Genomic DNA, 19026 nt, shown 5'->3' with positions numbered 1-19026 from the left:
GGGGAAAAGAGCAGCAGGAAGCTTCAGCAGCATCAACAGTTCTGGAAGGAACATCCATGAGATCCTGGCCATCAGGGCTGGACGCTGGCCAGGGCCTCCAGAGATCCCACCCTCTTTCTTCTCTAGACGTATCTGAAAATGTTTGCCCTCTGCCAGTCACGAACAATTACCAAAAATACATTCTTTATACCTTGCCCAGCTGTGACATCTAGGAAGAAACCTTAGGCATGGGTCTTTGTAGGAATCTACTGTTAGGAAAAGACTTTGTAGGAATCTACTGTTAGGAAAAGAGACTTCTCTTGGGGTTCCATTCCTAGTGAGGCCCTCTGTAGTTGCCCAAGTTTTTGCAGAAGCTTCAGAGGTGCCCATGGACCATCTTTACCCACCACCCTACAACTTGTCCTTTGACCCCCATCCTGCATGGGCAGGTGGGGCAGGGAGCTGAAGGAGTAGGCAGGGCCAGAAGGCAAGAAAACAAGAGCAGTAGGAGCTTTCCGAAGAACCCAGCAGCAGGTCTTCCCTTCCTTTGCCTAAAGGTTAGACACCAGCCCATAGTCAGTCTCTCACTCGGGTTAAACCTCCTGCGCCTGGCTCACCGCCTTTTATCTGTTCCTGTCTAGCAGAGAGGTCCCCACCCACACCTCCAAACCCACTGGACCTTCCAGCCAGCCCTGGACCCAGGCTGACCTGCCCGTGGTCCATCTTACCTGAGCGGCAGTGCAGGTGGTCCCAGTGCTCAGCTGACCTCAGCTCGGCGGCTGGCTAGGCAGTTCCTGCTCTCTGCCCGGCCTACAGTCCCCACCCTAAGTTTCAGTTCTCCCGGGAGGTCCGTTTCCCAGAAATCACGTGATCGGAGTTGCCAGGCAGCTGGTGGCCACTAGAGGGAAGCAGCGTCCGAGGAGTTCCCTGTCGGACTCCCACTGTCAGTGCGGGCAGCGCACCCGCTGGCCTGGCGGGGCTCCTTTCCCTTCCTCCCTAGGACACCCCTTGCTTTCTTTGAGCCATCTGAAGGTGCTGCTTCCGCAGGGAGGCACCAAGGTCCTGGAGTCTGGCCCGAGGCTTCTGGATAGCGCTGGACTGCCAGTGCCTCTGTTTCCCTAGAGTGTCTGCTTGGCTCCTAGCAGGTGTCCTCAAATAGCAGCTGAAGTGGATGAAAGAGGAAAGGCAAGGAAGGAGGAAAGGCAAGGAAGGAGGAAGGCGTCAACTCCTTCCTGGCCCTGAATCCGGGAGGGTCAGGTGGTGAGCTGCGGAGTGGGGGGTGGGCCGCCGGCCGCCCTTTCAGCAAAATTTCAGCAAAATTCTGTTCACTGCCCCCCACCCTTTCCCTGATGTCCCCAAATGGTGGGGCCAGGAAGAAGGACCAACAAGAAGCCTGGGCAAGAAGATGCCTCTTTATTGGTGCTGAAGCTGTTCCTGAGGGAGTCCAGCCACGGGACCCTTGCCCTCAGCTACTTCCTCCTGCGGGGGATACTCTGTCCCAAGGGCACCTCTTCCGTCAGCTTCTGCAGAAGGAGAGAGAAAATGATGACACTGGATGTCGGGAGCCTCAGACACAGGCTGGACCAGGGACTCCTAGAGTGTGGAGTCAGAGGCGAGGCTGGGTGGAGCTTTTACCTGTAACAGGCGGGTGTGGTAGTTGGGGGCATCCTCCCCGGGCAGCGGCTGGGGGCGTATGTGTAGGTAGCGCTCCACAGCTGTCTCCAGCTCCTCCACCTCGTACAGGGTGGCTGGGTCCAGTGAGTGGGCATTGATGAGGCTCACAAGATACTCTTTGTAGTGTGCCCTGGAGAGGCGAGAGGACTGAATATCTGTTCTTTTTGGGCTGATATTAGGCAAGTGTACCTAGCACCTTGCTGGGTACTGGCATCCTCAGACGAACAAGATGACAGCCCTCACCTCGACAGCATAACTAGCAGGTCTCGTTAAAGACTCATATGTACATGTAGGCACTGCCAACCTGTGCACCATCTATCCATGCCCTTGTCCAGAGTGCCCCCTCCTTCCCCTTTCCTTGCAGAATCTACTGCTTACAGAGATCCACTTTACTTCCTGGGCAGATCCTTACTGCTTCTATGCCTACCACCCCAACACCAGGGGTTGCCCTGTCTGGCACTCACTGGCAGAGGCCGGCATGGCCAGCTGGAGTTTCCTTGCCACAAGCTTCATCTCGGAGCACGTTGGAAACCTCTTTTTGCTCCATCACTCGACAGCCACCTAAGGTAAGGGAAAGGGACTCTTGGTTGGAAGGAAGCCACAGACCACAAAGCTCCAGAACCGAGAATGACAGAGGCATGGGCAGCAGCTTCCAGGCAAAGCATGAGGACAGGAGCCCTGGTCTAATAGTGGTGGTGATGGGTGGTAGTGGGGTACTTAGATCTGCCACCACAGCAGGCCAACTGAGGAACAGAGATCTGGCTGCCCCAAACTGACTCTGAGTCTAGACTCACTGCCTTGAGACACTCCCTTGAGATAGCTCTTCTGATTGTGACTGAGATCTTACATAGTTAAATTATACTGTTAAGGTTTTTCTCTATAGAGCGCAGGAAGGGGGGAAGATGAACCTATGTGAAAAAAAAAAAAAAAAAAGAACCATGTGTGACATCTTTCTGTGGCACTCATGCAACCGGACACAGTGCAACTAGCAGGTCTTATTAAATATTCAAGTTAACTGATAAACATTATTATTTGGAATTGGGAGAAGGAAATTAGTATGGAGATACCAGGCGCTTTAATGTGGCTTTAGGTAAAACAGCTTGGCTGCAAGATGAATGGGGCCCCCACTTTACAGAGGAAGAAACAAAGGACCCCAGAGGCTGAAGGTCTGTCCTAACACTCACCTCCAGGAACCGTCCGTGCCCCTGCTGGGGGCTCTGTGTTAAACATGACATTATTGTCCTGAGAAGGAGCAGACAGGTGGGCGTTAGGTTTTGATGCCAGTCCACAGAATTTCCAAGCACCACTCTGGGCCCTCCTCTCCTGGGGAACCCACAAACCCAGCCAGGCTGGCCACCCCTGACCTGTAGCAGCTTCTGGAGCCGGACAGCAGTCCAGTCCCGAAGGTAGAAGAGGCAGTCTCGGGGGTGGTGGCCGTGCAGGGACTTCTTCACCCTGCAGTTAGGGTCTGGGCATTTCTGGCAGAAAAACCAGATGGGAGAGGGGAAGTTGGAGACTACTGGGAACCTGGCCGTTCAGGCACCCTGGTATGAGGGGTTTTGGGGCAGGGGGAGATGGAGACATTGGAGGGTCTGGAGCAAGCAAAGGGGCAGAGGGGACAGAGGTGTGCTGTATACCCACAGTCTCCTCATCCCTTCCCCTGGGCCACTCCTCACTGGCTTCTGCCCCTCACACCCATTGGAGCCTTCCCTCCATTTTCATCCCTGGGCATTCTCTGGGCTCACATTCTTGGCGAAAAAGGCATTGTAGCAGCCACTGCAGAACTGGTGGCGGCACTGGGTGCAGTGAAAGTGCATGCAGCCTCCTCGGGCCAGTGCGTATGAGAACTTGCACTTGGGGCAGTCTGCAAGGGACAGCAGGTCAAGTCTGGGATGGCCCCTGCTCTCAAGGCCCTCAAGAGAGCGCCTGGCAATGAGAGACTACAGGCCTGTTGGGGCAGCCTCACCAATGCCATTTTCCTGAAGATACATTGCCAAGCCCTGGGCCTGGTATTCTGGGTCATTGTTGCGCTTCCAGTCCTGGAAATCCTCGCAGCTGCGGCCTCGGTGCTGTTCCTCCCACTGCCAGAAGGAAGCAAGCTGGCTTCACATGTAAGCTCATCCAGGCCCCTTCTTGCTGGGCCCTCCACATATGTCCAGTGGTCCCTGGCTTATGTCACTGTCAGACACCACTGGTTCAAGTCCCAAAATGAGGGGCCAGGCTTGATTCTTTCATTTCCTCATACCACCCCATGATTCCCCCAACCAAGCCCATCTCAGTGTGACCTCCTTTTCTCATCCCTATTGTGACCATCTTACTCCAGGCCAGGTCAGGTCTTGCCTTATCTACTTTTTGGGCTACTAGTTTCTCCACCTCCAGTCCTGATCCCCTCTGGTCCATTCTCTACCTTACAGGTGAAGTGCCTTGAAAAGTGTAAATCAGGGCCTCCCTGGTGGGGCAAAGGGTTAAGATGCAGCACTATGAAGTTATCCACAGCCACTGTAGCACCAGTTCGATCCCTGGCCAGGGAGGTAAAACCACATGGCACAGCAGACCTCTCCTGCCTTGCCTGCTGCTCCCCTCAGCATGTATTTCAGTCGGTCGGTCTGTTCTGTTCCCTGCTCTGTCTCTGGTGAATCCTCTCACACCCCCACCCCCCACACACACCTCTGGCCTGTACCCCAGTTCTTATATGCATAAATAAATAAATCTTTAAATTAAAAAAAAAAAGTGTAAGTCAGACACTTTCAATGGTGGTGTGTTTTAGTTTTGACATTTGGTGAGAAGTTCTCAGCGATTCATCTTTTTATTGTGTCTCATAGTACTGATGCAAGTTTTTGGTGTCTAAGACTAGCTTAGTCTTAGAATGAAAAGCGAACGCCTTCCTCACCTGGCCTCAAGGCCTCGCCTGCACTGGCTGCCTGCCCTCACCCCTTGCTCCTACCTAGGCCATAGCCACACAGTGCTTCTCTCTGACTTTGGCCTTCCTGCCTGTTGTTCCTTCTGTTCCGAATACTCTTTTTTTTTTTTTAAAGATTTATTTATGGGCCTCCCCGGTGGCGCAGCGGTTGAACGCTGGGTTGAACGCTGGGTTGCGAAGCTGCCTGCAGCCTCCTCAACGCTGGTTCGATCCCCAGCTGCAGGGCGAGGGTCCCACATGGTGCGCAGACCTCTCCTGCCACACCCGCTGCTCCCCTCAGCAGTGTACTTCGTCAGTCTGTCTGCTTTGCTCTCCGCTCTGCCTCTGGTGAATTTTCTCACCCTCCCGCGCTTCTGACTGTACCCAGTGCTTGTATAAATAAATTAAAAAAAAAAAAGAAAAAAAAGATTTATTTATTGGGCCTCCCTTTAAAAAAAAATATTTATTTATGCATACAAGAGCTGGGGTACAGGCCAGAGGTGCAAGGGGTGAGAGAATCCACCAGAGAGAGAAGGGAACAGAACAGGCAGACTGACTGAAATACACTGCTGAGGGGAGCAGCGGGAGAGACAGGAGAGGTCTGCTGTGCCGTGTGGGTCAGCTCCCTGGCCAGGGATCAAAATCGTGCTGCAGTAGCTGTGGACAGATTCACAGTGCTGTACTTAACCCCTTGCACCACAAAGGAGGACCCTGTTCCAAATATTCTATATATACGGCTTCTCAACTTGCAGGTCTAAGCTTAAATTTAACCATTTTAGGGACTATTTGTCTGACCTCACTATCCTAAATTGGGCCATTCCGATTTTCCTAATCTTGGATTCCGATTCGTTTCTTTCATAGAACTTATGCCTATTATGTCCTCTCTCCTTCCATCCCCCTTCACCTTTATTTTCACTCTTCCACTCTCCATCCTTCCTTCCTTCCTATGCTGGTCTCCCTGACTAGTCTGATAGGGCTTCGAGCCCAGAGCTCACATCTACTGTTCTCCAGCACCCTCTGAAGCTAACACAGTACCTGCCAGGAGCTCAGCATGCATGTCTGATAGATGTGCCTCACCTGGCGCTTACAGCGCACACAGAAGGTCTGGTGACATTGGGGACATGTCGCCTCCAGCTGCTCGCGCTCATATATGAAGCCAAAGGAGCACTGTGGGCGCAAGAGCATAAAGTTGTCAGAGACCTGACCTGCACCACCCTGTCCCACTCCCACGCCAGCTCCTCTGGGCAGGTCACTGACCTGGGCACACCACAAGAACTTGGGGTCCCGCATGAGCACGCCCTCAGTCAACTTCTTGTGGAACAGCGCATAGGCATCTGGCTCCAGAATGTCTCGAAGCTGCGGACAAGATGCGGAAGTGGTGGGTGGCTGGGCTTCCTGACTGAAGCTGAGGGCACCTTGAGGCCTAGTGACTGCGGTACCTGGATGTCAAGGGTGGAGAAGTAGCTGAGTAGCTGCGTTTCATCAGTGAGGTCAGGGCGGCCACAGGCAGGGCACACCATGTCTGTGATGTGCTTCTCCTTCAAGGCAATGGTAAAGTGCTGGCGGAAGCAGTCAGGGCAGATGGTACACTCACAAGAAGTCAGGGCCTGCATCTAGAAAGTGAAGAGGAGAGGAGGGGTCAGAGGCCATATTTGCCAGCCTAGGAAAGGCAGAGGTCAGGTGTCTACCAAGAAACAAGGGTCTAATTAATCACTGGGCCACTGGGTAGCAACCTCATATGCCAACAAGTGCCCAGGCAGGCAACCTAAATGTCTGAAGAAAGTCAAGTAGAAGAAAACAGATAATGCAATGGTGAGACCTGAGGTCTGGGAAGGTGTTCACATTTAATTAAAAAGAAAACACACAACTCTCCCGCTGCCATTTAAAATCTAGCTCATACAGCAACTCAGGCATCGGCCCTCCCTCTCCCCCCCACCTCGCCCCCCAACAACTCTGCCTAATGGAAATGTGGATGAGTACAGTAACGCGGAGTGTTTCACAGATGGATCGAAGATCAATGCATGCAAGAATTAGCAGGAAGGGCCTCCCTGGTGGCGCAAGGGGTTAAGCACTGCACTATGAAGCAATCTGCAGCCTCTGCACCATGAGTTTGATCCCCAGCCAGCCAGGGAGCAACCCACATGGCGAAGCAGACCTCTCCTGTCTCGCCCACTGCTCCCCTCAGCAGTGTATTTCAGCCAGTCTGCCTATTCTGTTCCCCACTCTGTCTCTGGTGATCCTCTCACCCCCCGCATCGCTGGCCTGTACCCCAGCTCTTGTATGCATAAATAAATAAATCTTAAAAAAAAAAAAAGAATTAGCAGGAAGACAGTAAAATGTTTATTGGATAGCTTGAGCTGGGACACAAGCAAGCTGGGTACTTGCCTCGAATGGGGGAAGTGTAGGGTGCACAATTAAAACATATCAAGTCACTGGAAGACTAAGAGGGTTTGAATTTGCACTTTTCAAAGATGCTGCTAGTGTAGAGAAGGTCTTGGCACTGAAAAAACACAAACTGGATGGCACATTGATAGACCCCAAAAGGGCCTTTCAAACTTTAAAAGGGAATGGACCCCTCTCCAAGAGTTTTTTTGTGGGTGAATTGAGCCTGAGTACTTCCAAAGAACAAATTAAAAAGTATTTTGGGGACTTTGGAGATGAACGTCCCATGAAATGTACAAATGTACAAATGAAAATGTACAAATGTACAAATGTATTATCATATATATAGACCAAGAACTAGTAACGAAATTGCTAGAAATAGCAGACATATTCACAACGGTTCTGGGAAGAGTGAAGTCAAAGTTGCACCACCTAAAGAGGAATGTAGGCAGCAATGTCAACAACCAAAAGGAGGAAGGGGTGCTGCCATTAGTGAACCAGATGGTACTCGGGGTGGTGGCCAAGGTCAGGGCCAAAACTGGGACCAAAGATATAATAACTATTATGATCAAGGATATGGAAATTACAATAGGACCCTTGGTAGTGGTCAAAACTATAGAGGCCATGGGGATATAACTTTATTAGGTGTAACTGTCGGGACTATAGATGTGGACAGGAAACGTGGGGTAGAGAGGCCAACAGAGCACTTAATGACAAGGCATCTCGAAGGGGTGGTGATCACTGCCACAATCACCAGCCACACTAAAGGAGGCCTCTGACATAGACAAGAGGAGATGCTAATGTAGTCCATCTCCCAGGATGACACAAAAGACTGATTTTCTGTTGCTCTCAGGTGATTATTTTGTAGAAGACTTGCTAGGATGCAAGACACAGCTGTGCCCCACTATACAGTTGCCAGGTCATTTTGTTTTTACTTTGTCCTTTGCTGTGTTATGATTTGATGTTGTTTGTGTTTATACACTTCATTTGTTTGATTTCATGCTAAATCTCCCATAAATGCTTCCTTTGTGGGGAAGAAAAAACAGACACATGGATAACATCCTGGAGATGACAAACCTCCAGAGATGGAGGACAAATAAGTGGTTGTGAGAGGCTGGGAGGAGAAGGTTGCAGATGAAGGGGGAGTGTGAGGGCCAGTGGCGGAGTCCTGACTGGGCTGGTTATATGAATCTCTACATGGGATAGGACTGCAGAGAACCAGAGACACATGTGAAAATGAACAAGATCTGCAGTCTGGCTACCACTGTACCGATGTCCATTTCTTGGTCTTGACAGTGGGCTGTATTGTCTAAGACGTCAACATTGGGGGAAGGTGGGAAAGAGCACGCAGGACAATACAACTTGTACAAATTCCTGTGAATCCATTATTTTTAGAAAGTCAAAACAAAACCACAAACAAAAAATACTCAGCATAAATAAACTGTATTTGGACTATATTTGGCTAAAGATCTGCCACTCCTGACAGTGCTAGGGCTCAGAAGATAAGAGGGGCCTGTTGCTACCAATTGGATATTTGATGTTAAAGGATTTGTCAGGTTTTTTTTTTTTTTTTTTTTTTGGGGTGTGTGTGTGTGAGACAATGGCATTTTTGGCTATATTATCTTTTAGGGATACAATCTGAAATATTTACAAACAATATGATGCCTGAGATTTGCTTCAAAATAATCCTCTGTGCCTGCTGGGAAAAAGGATTGGCCATGGATATTGCTGAAGCTTAGTGGGAGGCGGGTGAGTGGAGGAAGGGACTTGTTATACAGTTTTCTCTACTACTGTATGTTTAAAGCTTTCCATCATAGAATATTAAAAAAAGCAGAGGGGTGGCCCACTCCTCATGTCTCCTTTCCAGAAGCCTTCAGGGAGACATAGCAACTACTAAGCGAAAGATAGGACCAGAGGCAGGGGCTGGGATGGAAGGGAGTATTGTGTGGGGGAGGTTGGTCCAAAAGAAAGAGAGGAATTCTAAGGCCAGGTTCAGTGGGTAGGGGCTTACCCGGTTCCGGGGCAGGGCCCAGCCACACACTGCACACTCCTGGGCAAGCAAGCGGCGCAGGAAGGCCCGGTCCTGGCTATGTCTCACAGCTTCCACCACGTCCCCCAACTCATAGTTCCTGGGTGTCTCCTGCAGTAGCGACAGAGCCAGCTCTGCCCGGCCCCAGCTGGGGAGGGCATAGACTGCCAAAAGTCGTCTCACTAGGCTCTGCAACGTAATTCAGGTAGAGGGAAGAAGTGACCGTCAGGCTAGGAATACTATCCCTCAGACATCCCCTGATCCCAATAATGGGCCCTTCGCCCCTCTCAGCACCTGTTTATCTGGACTGTCCCAGGAAGGGGTGGGCTCAGGGCCACTGTCCCAGAGGCGTTGGTGGAAGGGCTCCAGGCGCTGGCGCTGCAGCTCAGTCAGGGCCCGGGCCACATCCCCTCCGTGTTGGAACAATGCCTGAAGAGATCCCTCCTCGGGCCCAAAGCCCAAGGACCACAGCTCCTGCACCTGTGTGTGGGGGGTGGAGAGAAGGAGTAAAGAGGTAAGAAGGAAGCAGAATGTGAGAGGCCCTGAGATCCACAACCTTGTCCCACCTCCAGCACTGCCTCTGATACCTTCCTCCGCCGGGCCCTCACACATTCTTCCACAGCTTCATCAAGGTTGCCATGACGGTCCAGCCAGGCTTTGCGGGCCTCCTGACAGGAAAAGACACCCAGGCCCGGGTCCTTCTGCCCAGCCAGCTCAGCCACCATCTCCAGCACACAGGGCAGCTCTGAGCGCAACCACTGCAAGGGCACCTCGGTCCCTGAGTACTGCAGCGCTGAGAAGACCTCCTCTGGGCAGGCACCTGCAGCTTCCCCTTCCTAAGACACAGACCCACCCAGACAAGAGTCTGTGAGGAAGGACGCTCTCCACCCACACTTACTCTGAGCCAAAATGCTGACATTGGTCAGGCTCAGATATAGGGGTCATGTGAGCAGTGCTGTTAATAATGACACGTTCTATAAGAAGCTGTAGTCATCCACTACAGCCTCTCCTTCTCCCACCAGTTCAGCCCACCTTATCTTAGGCCCAAATCCTTACCCGGATCTTTACCACTAGCTGAAGACCTTCCTCCCTCATCTTGTCTTGACGCTGTTTCTCAGGGTTCCCACAGGAACTGGGCAGGGGGGCACTGAAGCGTCGTGGGGGCCCTGGCTCGTGGAGTCCTTCTTCCAAAGATCTGGCATGGGGCCGGGAGGTGTGCTGTACTGGGTTGGGGCTGCTGGTCCGGTTGCACATAGCACACACCCAGCCTGGGCCCGAGTTGCAGAAGGTACAGTGAATACAGTACCAGATTTGAGTCTGGGCAAAGGAGAGCAAAGTATCCCCCTGCTGAGAAGGCAGAAAGAATTATCCCATTGAAAGCTGGCTGAGGCTCAAGATGGGAATACAGGGAGCTGGGGGAAAGACATGGGGAAACTGAAGGAAATCAGGGAAGAGGAAGTAGAGAATGGCTTGTGGTAACAGCTTCAGATAGAGTTGCAAGCGCAAGAACAGGTTACCTGAAGGGGCTGCAGGCAAATGTCAGCATCCCGAGAATCTCCCACTAAGCTAGGAGGCTGCGCCAGGCGAGGTCGTTCACATATGGCACACAGCACAGCTGCCGCCTCATTCTCAAAGGTGCAGCTCTGGCAGGCCCAGCGACCCCGTGCAAGCTCAGGTTCTAGACCCCCAGCTCCTTGGGGACCCTCAGTCCCCAACCCCTTACAGCCTCGGGGCCGATCACAGGTCACACAGAGCACTGCAGAAGGTTCATTTATCGTGGGACAGGCAGCACAGTGCCAGGGCAGACGGGCACTTGCAGGATCAGGGGGAGAAAGAGAGCTGTCTCCCAGGGCCAGCTGGGAGGTTGACTGAGGCTGTGATGGAGCTGAGGCAGGTAAGCTGTAATGGAAAAACAGACATGGTCTTCTTGGTGGGGGGGTTTGAGGTGTATGGGCTGATGTCTTGGTCCCTTACCCCTGGCCATCCCTCATTTGCCCATATGTTCTCCCTGTATGGAACACTTCCATACCCATAGCCTGTTCAGTGTTTAAATGACGGAGTAACATTCCTATTCTCCAGGTAGATATCCCCAACACAGGGCCTGGCCTATTTTCAGTGCTTACAACACTGCCAACTGATTGAGCTGATCCTTTAGCCTAAGGAGCATCCTCTTAACACCTATTTGCACATCATAATTATTTTGCTGTGACTACTACTTGCATGATATATATGCCTCTGATGTCATGGAGAGTAGTAACTACCAGCTCGTTCTCTATGAAACAGTCTTTAGCATAGAACCTGGTACATCCTACATACAAGTAATTGTAAGTTTTCTCAATTTCACATGCACCCAAGAGAGAAGGCCTCTCACCTGGGGATCAGGTGGGTGGCCTGGGGGGTTTCAGGCAGGGTCTGGCGGAGGTGATGGGCACGAGATGGATGCCCATGAAACAGGCGATCACAAGCTGAGCACAAGGTCTGCTTACAGGCTGAACAGTGCAGTGTGCCAGGGGCAGAACCACAGAGGAAGCAGGGAACAGGAGTAGAGCCTGAAGAACAAGAGAAAGGACAGAATATCTTTCTGAAAAAGACCAGTTACATTTGAATCTGCTGTGGAGGAGGACAAATCACAGACTATATTTCAATGTATCTGGACCCAAGGAAGAATTTTAATCTCTTTTTAAAAAGAAAGGGATCTGGGGCCTCCCTGGTGGCGCAAGGGGTTACGTCACAGCACTATGAAGCTATAGGTACTCATTGTGGCAAGGCAAAAGATCCCTGGCCAGGGAAGTGACCCACATGGCATAGCAGACCTCTCCAGTCTCGCCCGCTGCTCCCCTCAGCAGTGTATTTCAGTCAGTCTGCCTGTTCTGTTCCCCATTCTGTCTCTGGTGAATCCTCTCACCCCTCGCACCTCTGGTCTATACTCCAGTTCTTATATGCATAAATAAATCAATTTTTAGGGCTTCCCTGGTGGCACAGGGGGTTGAGTGCAGTGCTATGAGGCTGTCCATGGTATTTGCTGCGTGAGTTCGATCCCCAGCTGACTGGGGAGCAACCCACATGGCGCAGCAGACCTCTCCTGTCTAGTCCGCTGCTCCCCTCAGCAGTGTATTTCAGTCAATCTGCCTGTTCTGTTCCCTGCTCTGTCTCTGGTGAATCCTCTCACTGCATGCTCCCCCCCCGCCCCCCGCCACATCTCTGGCCTGTACCCCATCTAAATAAATGGATACATCTTTAAAAAAAAAAGGGACTTAACTAAGAAGACAGAGGAAGGCCCCTAATTTCCAACAATATGATCTACTAACAAAGTTCCCCCCCCCAATATGGGCTCAATAATACCTGGGGCAGAGGGTGTAGTGAGGGAGCCAGGTGCAATCTCTCTCAGTAGTAGGGCAAACTCTGAGACCTGTAGCACATGAAGAATAAAGGCAGAACATGATAAGGGTTTGGGGTCAGAGTCTACAACCCATCCCCTTTGTTCACCAGGCCCCAGGATCCCACTCCTGCCTTCCTTACATCTTCTTCAGCCTTGTCTTTCAGCAGCTCTTCCAGTGCTTGCTGTCTTGGGTGACTATTCTGTAAACAAGATATGAGTTCCTACCTCCAGCCCTTAAACCAGACCCTCTCCCAAAGTCTGGGCCCCACAACATTGGTGGAGAAAACAATATGGGAACTTCCCAGGTTGCTCTGGGGACTATATACACCATGGGGCAGCATGAGAGTCCCAGAATAGTTCTGGAGTCCAGGGCTTACCTCCTCAGGACTGGAGACATCTCACCTGTAACAGTAAGCTAAGCTCTGTCCTCAGCAGCAGTACTTCCAGTGTGACTGTAGCAACTTGGTACTCATCTGGCTCCTCCTGGCCCTCAGGGAAGCTCAACCCATCTGGCTGCTCCTCTGTGTAGCCATACAACCGCAGAACATCCCGGCCCCCCTGCCACACATTCACAGTTCACCACCATCCCTCCCCAACAGGACTGGATCCCTTCCTACTTTCAGCACAGCCTCAGGCCCTTTCTGGCCAACCTCCAGCCCTGGCCTAGTCTCCTCCCATAAGGGACCCAGGGATGTCACCTGCACAGCATCCACCGTAGTTCGAAAGACAGGATTATTAAACTTGACTCCGCGCCAGTAGCGGGGCCTCTCGGGGCTGAGGAGGTTGCGGCCGTATTTCTCCAGGATGTTCAGGGCCGTAGAGAGGGTGTTGAGGTAGTTTCGGGGCTGGAAGCAATCAGAGCAGAGCGCTGTGAACCCCGCCCGGGGCTCGGGTCCCCACTCCCGCGCGGGGCTCGGCCTCACCTCCCCGCGAACGTTGCAGCGGATCAGACGTGCGGCGTCCAGTTGCAGGTAGCGGGCGGCTGGCGGCAGAGAGGTGGCCAGCAGGGGCTGGAGCTGCTCCAGGGAAAAGGTCCGCCCGGAGTCCCTCCTCAGGGAGCTCGCCAGCTCCTCGCGGGCCGCCAGGAACGCCCGCTCCTCCTCCCCGGGCATCCTGAGACGCGAGTCAGCCCCAGCCCCACCGGCCGCCGGGACCCCGCGCCGGCAGCGCGAGGCCCTCCCGCCCCCCCCGCCCGGGGCCCGGTTCTGCCGCCCGAGCCGATCGGCGCCGCGCCCGGGGTCGGTCAGGCCACGGTCATCCCGCGCCCCCGGCCCCCAGCCAGGGCCGCCGGGAACAGGAAGTGCCGGGGAAGAGGGCGGGACGGCGACCTAGTTTCAGGGGAACAGGAGGGGTTTCGGGTTTAGGGAAGGCGGGGGGGTCAGGAAATCGGGGGGCGTGGCCAAGGGGGAGGCGCGGTCCCCGCCAATGAGCGCGGAAAACGGCCCTCGACCCCGCCCCAGACGGCCTCGCCCTCCCAGCAGGTCGCGGCTCGGCCCCGCGCGCCTCAGGGCCGCTTCCGCCGCCCTCTGCACAGTCCCAGACGCGGGGACCTAGGTTCCCTCCCGCCCGGCCTAGCCGCCGCGCTGCGATCCCAAGCGGGGAAGGATCCTCTCGGCCGGGGACTCGATTCTGGGGACTCAAGCCGGTCCCGCCCCTTCACTAGTGGGTCCGAACGCTGGAAGCTCCGCCGGGGAAAGCCCCCGCCGCTCTCGTCCACATCCTGCCAGCCCTTCTCGGCCCCGGCCCCTGCCTCCCATTGCTTCTCCCACCCACTCTCATTCCTTTCCGGTCCCTCCCCGCTCTCGAGCCTTCTAGGGAAAGCCCCATCACTGAACACCCCCTTTGCCTTCCTTGCACCCTCTCACCTCACCCTGGACTTCCCCCCGACGGCCCTGGCCCCTCCCTGTAAGCCCCAGCCCTTCTCGGAGGGGCAGCCCCTGCACAGTCGGGTCCTGCTCGTCCTAGCCCCTCCCCAGACAGCCCTTGGGCTGGCGACCGAGTCAGCACCGCCTCTCCGAGTCGCGACTGGCCGAGAATGGCAGAGGGGCTCCCTACGGTTTGCAGCCAGCTCGGGGGAGGGAGAAGAGAAGGAAGGGGGCGGGGCTGAGGGGGGCGGGCCTGGACTTGGGGAGTGAAAGCGAAAGCTCGGGCGGCGAGCGGAGACTGAGATCTAGCTACTGGAGCAGCATGGCCAAACCTTGTGGGGTGCGCCTTAGCGGGGAAGCCCGAAAACAGGTAAGGGGGGAACAGAAGGCCAGGAAAGAGCCGGGGTGCCTTCTTGGATGGAGGCCAGATTGCATGATCCAGGAGCCCAAAGCCAGAAACTCCTCCACCTTTCTTTTTAATGCTTTCACTTCTGCTCCGGGAGTTCTCACATCCCCGCCCTTGGCCAATCTCTGCACCAAGCCGGGGCTTCCAGGGAAATCTGACTGGTGGTGGGAAAGGCCTGAGCCAAGTTGGAGGGCATCCCGTTAGGGGTGGATCTTACTCTTGGTAAGTGAGACCCTTAACTAACATCCGGGTACTGCTCTCTGTGCAGGTGGATCTCTTCAAGCAAAATCTTTTACAGGAGTTAAGTCTTTTGGTTTGAGCGATTTGAAGCAGATATTAAATATTAAATCATTAATTGAGTGTGGTAACCTCTCAGAGTGACCCCCAAATCCACCCAGACCTGGTCCCTATTTATCAAGCCTTCAGCCACGATAAGCTCATTCATTTCTGCTTTTAATTTGACTCCTGTTAATACTCTCCCCACTTCTTCTGCCACTTCCTTTCGCCTCTTTTGGTATGGAGGGAAAAGGTGTGCCTCCAAAGTAGGAATACCAGGCTTTACCTTGGTTCTGCTGCTTCCCAACTAGGGCAAGTTCCTTCATTTCTTAGGGCTTCCATTTCCTCATTTGTAAGTCTTGGATTTGATGATTTCCAAGGGCCCTTTCAGTCCCATGTCACTGAGTATCTTCTGTGCATCCCAAACCTTGTGATATAATCCACAGGCAGAGGAATTCCTCTCCAGATTCTTGCCACAGAAAATTATATGCCTGAATCAGCTCTTACAAGTGAGTAGTGCGGGCCCTCCTGCCTCATAGCGTGGCTTCTCTCCTTTCCACGTGCCCTCTTTAGCTAACAGTTCAGCATGCAGAGAACATTGTGAGTAGTGGGCTGGGAATATGAAGATGGTGTGACCCTCAGTCTAGGTAGGGAAGCAGGGGAGGTGTGGGGTGTGTGGAGGAGAGACTGCCTCAGGCTGAGGGGAAGAGGGTGAGCAGTCAATTCCTGACTCTGTGCTCTGTGCAGGAGGACACCCTCAATGTGGCTGACCTGACCTCTCTCCGGGCCCCCCTGGACATCCCCATTCCAGACCCCCCACCCAAGGATGATGAGGTGAGGCACTCAGATATAGAATTCGGACTTTAATCAGGGTGTAGGATTGGGACTCTAATCCCAAAGGGGACAATTGGCCCTCCAAACCCTATGACTTTCCTAAAGCTGCCTTCCCCCTTTTTACCTTAGATGGAAACAGATAAGCAGGAGAAGAAAGAAGGTGAGCAAGGAGTGGTAGGGAAAGAGGAATGGCACATGAGCTGCTGGAGGGGAAGGGGCTAAATCTCCTCTTTCTTACAGTCCCTAAGTGCGGCTTTCTCCCTGGGAATGAGAAGATCCTGGCCCTTCTTGCCCTCGTGAAGCCAGAAGTCTGGACTCTCAAAGAGAAATGCATCCTGGTAAGCCTGGGAAGTGAAGAAATAGAAAGAGAAGACCAAGGCCAGACCTTGGTCTCCTTCAGAGACGTAAGTCCTTGTTCAGAAACCTATTCCCAAAATAGAAAACTTCCTTCTGTGTCTTGGGTTTAGATACCTTTTGTTCTCCTCATTCCGTTAGACCTGATACCACAGTGGTACCCCTGTGGGACATCTACCTCCTTGAGCTCAGAACTTACTGCTGTACCAGGTGCACAGTGCAGGTGCTCTCATAAGTGAGTGGATTTAAGAGCTTGGGGCCTAGAGGAAGACTGCCTGGCTCAGGCAGACCTCACAGATTCTGACTCTATCACTTACCTAGCTGGTTACCTGGCTGGTTAAATAAATCACTTAGACATTCTGCAACTCCAGTTTTTTCATCTGTTAAGTTTAATATTATTATAATTGTTAAGTTATTATAATTATAATATTATAATAATATAATTTAATAATTATTATAATAATTATAATATTATTATAATTGTTAAGTACAATATTATTATAATTGTATTATGCAGTAGGATACTTTGACAAGTTTCTGTGAAGATTAAATTATATAATGCTTAGGATGGTGTCTGGCACGTGAGTGCTCAACTAAGCTATTATTAGCCAGTGGCAATAATAGAAAGGACTCAGAAGTTCGTTCAATGATTCCGATTTGATACTTGCAATGTAGGTGATCACATGGATTCAGCACCTGATCCCCAAAATTGAGGATGGAAATGACTTTGGGGTAGCAATCCAGGTAAGAAAAGGGTGTGTGCGGACACTGAAAGTGGGGAGAGACTTGGGAGTGAGGGATAAGAGCTAGACGTGAACTGGGGTAAGGAAGGGGGTGATGAGTGAAGGAGGGAGATGAAGTGTTTTCTTTGCCTCCTATCTTTTTTGTCACCACAGGAGAAAGTGCTAGAGAGGGTGAATGCAGTCAAGACCAAAGTGGAAGCCTTCCAGACAACCATTTCCAAGTGAGGACAGTTGGAGGGCTGGCATGGGGGGCTGCAGGGACATTTCTTTGGGACTCCCAAAGCTGGTTAGTCCCATCAGGAGAGTAGAGGACCTTGGAAAGGGCCTGAGGGAGTATGTCTCTCTGAACACTCATTCCTGTAATTACTCCCTTTTAACAGATACTTCTCAGAACGAGGGGATGCTGTGGCCAAAGCCTCTAAGGAGACCCATGTAGTGAGTAGATCAGTTCTCAGCTTTGTAGCTGAGACTGCCTGGGGGTGAGCAAGGAGGGGGGTATAGAGGTTCTCCTTGTCTCAGTTATGACCTTCCCAATGTGAAAAATACTACCAAAAACATTGTCTATGAAAATTAATTTGGGCTTTAAAACCCTTGATCTCTTTGTCTACTTGATCCTATGGGATCCCATTTCTTGGTGCTGAGAAGGGTTTCATCCTTAAGTTACCTATTGCCTGTATGAAGAAACCAGACTAATGTCCCAACCTCCCATGGAACTGACTCAACTTTGCTTCCCACATTCCAGATGGATTATCGAGCTCTGGTGCATGAGCGAGATGAGGCGGCCTATAGGGAGCTCAAGGCCATGGTGCAGCACCTGAGGTCTTTCTATGTGAGTGTGGGGGAAGCCTCTAAGGGAGGTGGCTGAGGGGGGCAGGTGAAAGGCCAAGAACCTGACTGCTGCCGTTCTGGCTTTCTTCCAGGCTGAGCTTTATCATATCATCAGCAGCAACCTGGAGAAAATTGTCAATCCAAAGGGTGAAGAGAAACCATCTATGTATTGAGCCCAGAGTTGGAGGGAAATAAATGACTTACACTTTGTGTTGATTACTTTTGACGCATGTCATTCATTCACAAAAGCATTTATTGAGTGCCACCAATGTCCAGACACTGAATGTGAGTGTGGTTCTGGGAAAGGGAGGGGTTGCCAGGAAGACAAAGATGAATTAGATGTCCTTCCTGTTCTTAGGAAGTGATCCTAGGGCCTCCCTGGTGGTGCAGGGGTTAAAGACAGCACTATCAACTTATTGGCAGCCACTGCAGCACAAGTTCGATCCCTGGCCAGGGAGCTAACCCACATGGTGCAGCAGGCTTGTCCTGTCTTGCCAGGTGCTCCCCTCAGCAGTGTATTTCAGTGGATCTGCCTGTTCTGCTCCCCACTCTCTCTGGTGAATCCTCTCACCTCCCACACCTCTGGCCTGTACCCCAGTTCTTGCACGCATAAATAAATTAAAAAAAAAGTCATCCTAAAGAACAGGATGGAAACTGTTACATGAAGATTATCCATATTTGGAAATCACACAAGATTATTCCCATCAGGGGGCTCTTGAGTGCTTCCTGGAAGAGGTGGCTTTTGGGCAGACTAGGAGAAAGCTCTGTGGCTGAGGCTAGAGAATGAAGAAAAGAACCATGCTAGTCATCAGCTCGGCGTGCAAGCCTGGAGAGCAAATGAGATTTCGCTAGGAGCATTACGGGTGAATGACTGGATTCCTTCTCAAGGACTCGGGAGGGGGAGGACGCTCCCAAGGAGAAGGAAATTACACCAAGTCTGTCCATTTCCCTTTTTTATTATTTTTTCCCTCCTTCAGTCAATTGCCGTCTTTATTTTTACAGATACTGTATTAGGGAAATCAAGGCCAGATAATCTAGTATGAAAGATAACACGGCACATTAGTAAATGATAGAGCCGGTCTAAAGTACAAATTCACCCATTCTGCAGTAGGAGCAGGACTGTTCGCTGCGTGCCTGCGTCCGAAGGGCTCGTGCTCCGGTTCTCCAAGCAGGGCGGGAGGCCGGGTCACTGGCGGAACAGGCCTGCGATGGAGAGCCGCGGCGGGGCAGCCTATCGGCGTGCGTCAGCCAATCAGCGTGCGGGCTGTTCACTTCAGTTTACGTTTGTAGGTTCTTTCCAGGCCACTAGAGACGAAGGCGGGGCCAGGGTTGGACTGCGGCGCGTCATTGGGTAAAGCGAGAACCTATAAACCTATCA

At 52.2% G+C, this 19026-nt stretch overlaps 2 protein-coding genes across 3 annotated transcripts; one reads left to right on the top strand and one right to left on the bottom strand.

Annotated features, from left to right (window-relative positions):
* Positions 1 to 13461, bottom strand: RNF31 (ring finger protein 31). 2 transcript variants are annotated; one of them, XM_037503121.2, is made up of 22 exons: positions 13266 to 13461; positions 13041 to 13187; positions 12745 to 12900; positions 12483 to 12542; positions 12306 to 12372; positions 11335 to 11512; positions 10481 to 10862; positions 10020 to 10310; positions 9551 to 9799; positions 9258 to 9443; positions 8946 to 9152; positions 5992 to 6165; positions 5810 to 5908; positions 5630 to 5719; positions 3620 to 3734; positions 3399 to 3517; positions 3018 to 3131; positions 2838 to 2895; positions 2118 to 2214; positions 1615 to 1783; positions 708 to 1502; positions 1 to 41 (listed from the first exon to the last, which is right to left on the bottom strand). In XM_037503121.2, the coding sequence occupies exons 1-21, from the start codon at positions 13452 to 13454 to the stop codon at positions 1449 to 1451; spliced, it is 3201 nt and encodes a 1066-aa protein (XP_037359018.1). In that variant the 5' UTR covers positions 13455 to 13461; the 3' UTR covers positions 1 to 41; positions 708 to 1448. The 2 variants fall into 2 exon arrangements, with proteins under 2 accessions (XP_037359018.1, XP_037359019.1); XM_037503122.2 differs by having other exon boundaries at positions 10020 to 10280.
* Positions 13462 to 14446: 985 nt separating this feature from the next.
* Positions 14447 to 17873, top strand: PSME2 (proteasome activator subunit 2). Its single transcript, XM_037503130.2, has 11 exons — positions 14447 to 14577; positions 14882 to 14914; positions 15336 to 15398; positions 15637 to 15723; positions 15853 to 15883; positions 15964 to 16061; positions 16753 to 16821; positions 16974 to 17041; positions 17201 to 17255; positions 17563 to 17649; positions 17741 to 17873. The coding sequence occupies exons 1-11, from the start codon at positions 14530 to 14532 to the stop codon at positions 17819 to 17821; spliced, it is 720 nt and encodes a 239-aa protein (XP_037359027.1). The 5' UTR covers positions 14447 to 14529; the 3' UTR covers positions 17822 to 17873.
* The last annotated feature ends 1153 nt before the right edge of the window (positions 17874 to 19026 follow it).

This window comes from Talpa occidentalis, unplaced genomic scaffold (assembly GCF_014898055.3).
Source record: "Talpa occidentalis isolate TD23 unplaced genomic scaffold, MPIMG_talOcc4v2.1 talOcc4.11, whole genome shotgun sequence".
In the NCBI taxonomy this organism is placed as follows: Eukaryota; Metazoa; Chordata; class Mammalia; order Eulipotyphla; family Talpidae; genus Talpa; species Talpa occidentalis.
Note: the sequence above shows the minus strand (reverse complement) of the source record. Positions and strands in the feature narration are given on the sequence as shown.

Bases quoted from the DNA above. Each gene is read 5' to 3' on its own strand.
- RNF31 (XM_037503121.2), bottom strand. From the start codon at position 13,454: ATGCCCGGGGAGGAGGAGCGGGCGTTCCTGGCGGCCCGCGAGGAGCTG. The intron at 9,444-9,550 runs GTATCAGAGGCA...CCCCACACACAG, and splicing joins TGAGGGCCCGGCGGAGGAAG to GTGCAGGAGCTGTGGTCCTT. The intron at 2,215-2,837 runs GTGAGTGTTAGG...CCCTTACCTTAG, and splicing joins GGCACGGACGGTTCCTGGAG to GTGGCTGTCGAGTGATGGAG.
- PSME2 (XM_037503130.2), top strand. From the start codon at position 14,530: ATGGCCAAACCTTGTGGGGTGCGCCTTAGCGGGGAAGCCCGAAAACAG. The intron at 14,578-14,881 runs GTAAGGGGGGAA...CTCTCTGTGCAG, and splicing joins GCGGGGAAGCCCGAAAACAG to GTGGATCTCTTCAAGCAAAA. The intron at 17,256-17,562 runs GTGAGTAGATCA...CCCACATTCCAG, and splicing joins CCTCTAAGGAGACCCATGTA to ATGGATTATCGAGCTCTGGT.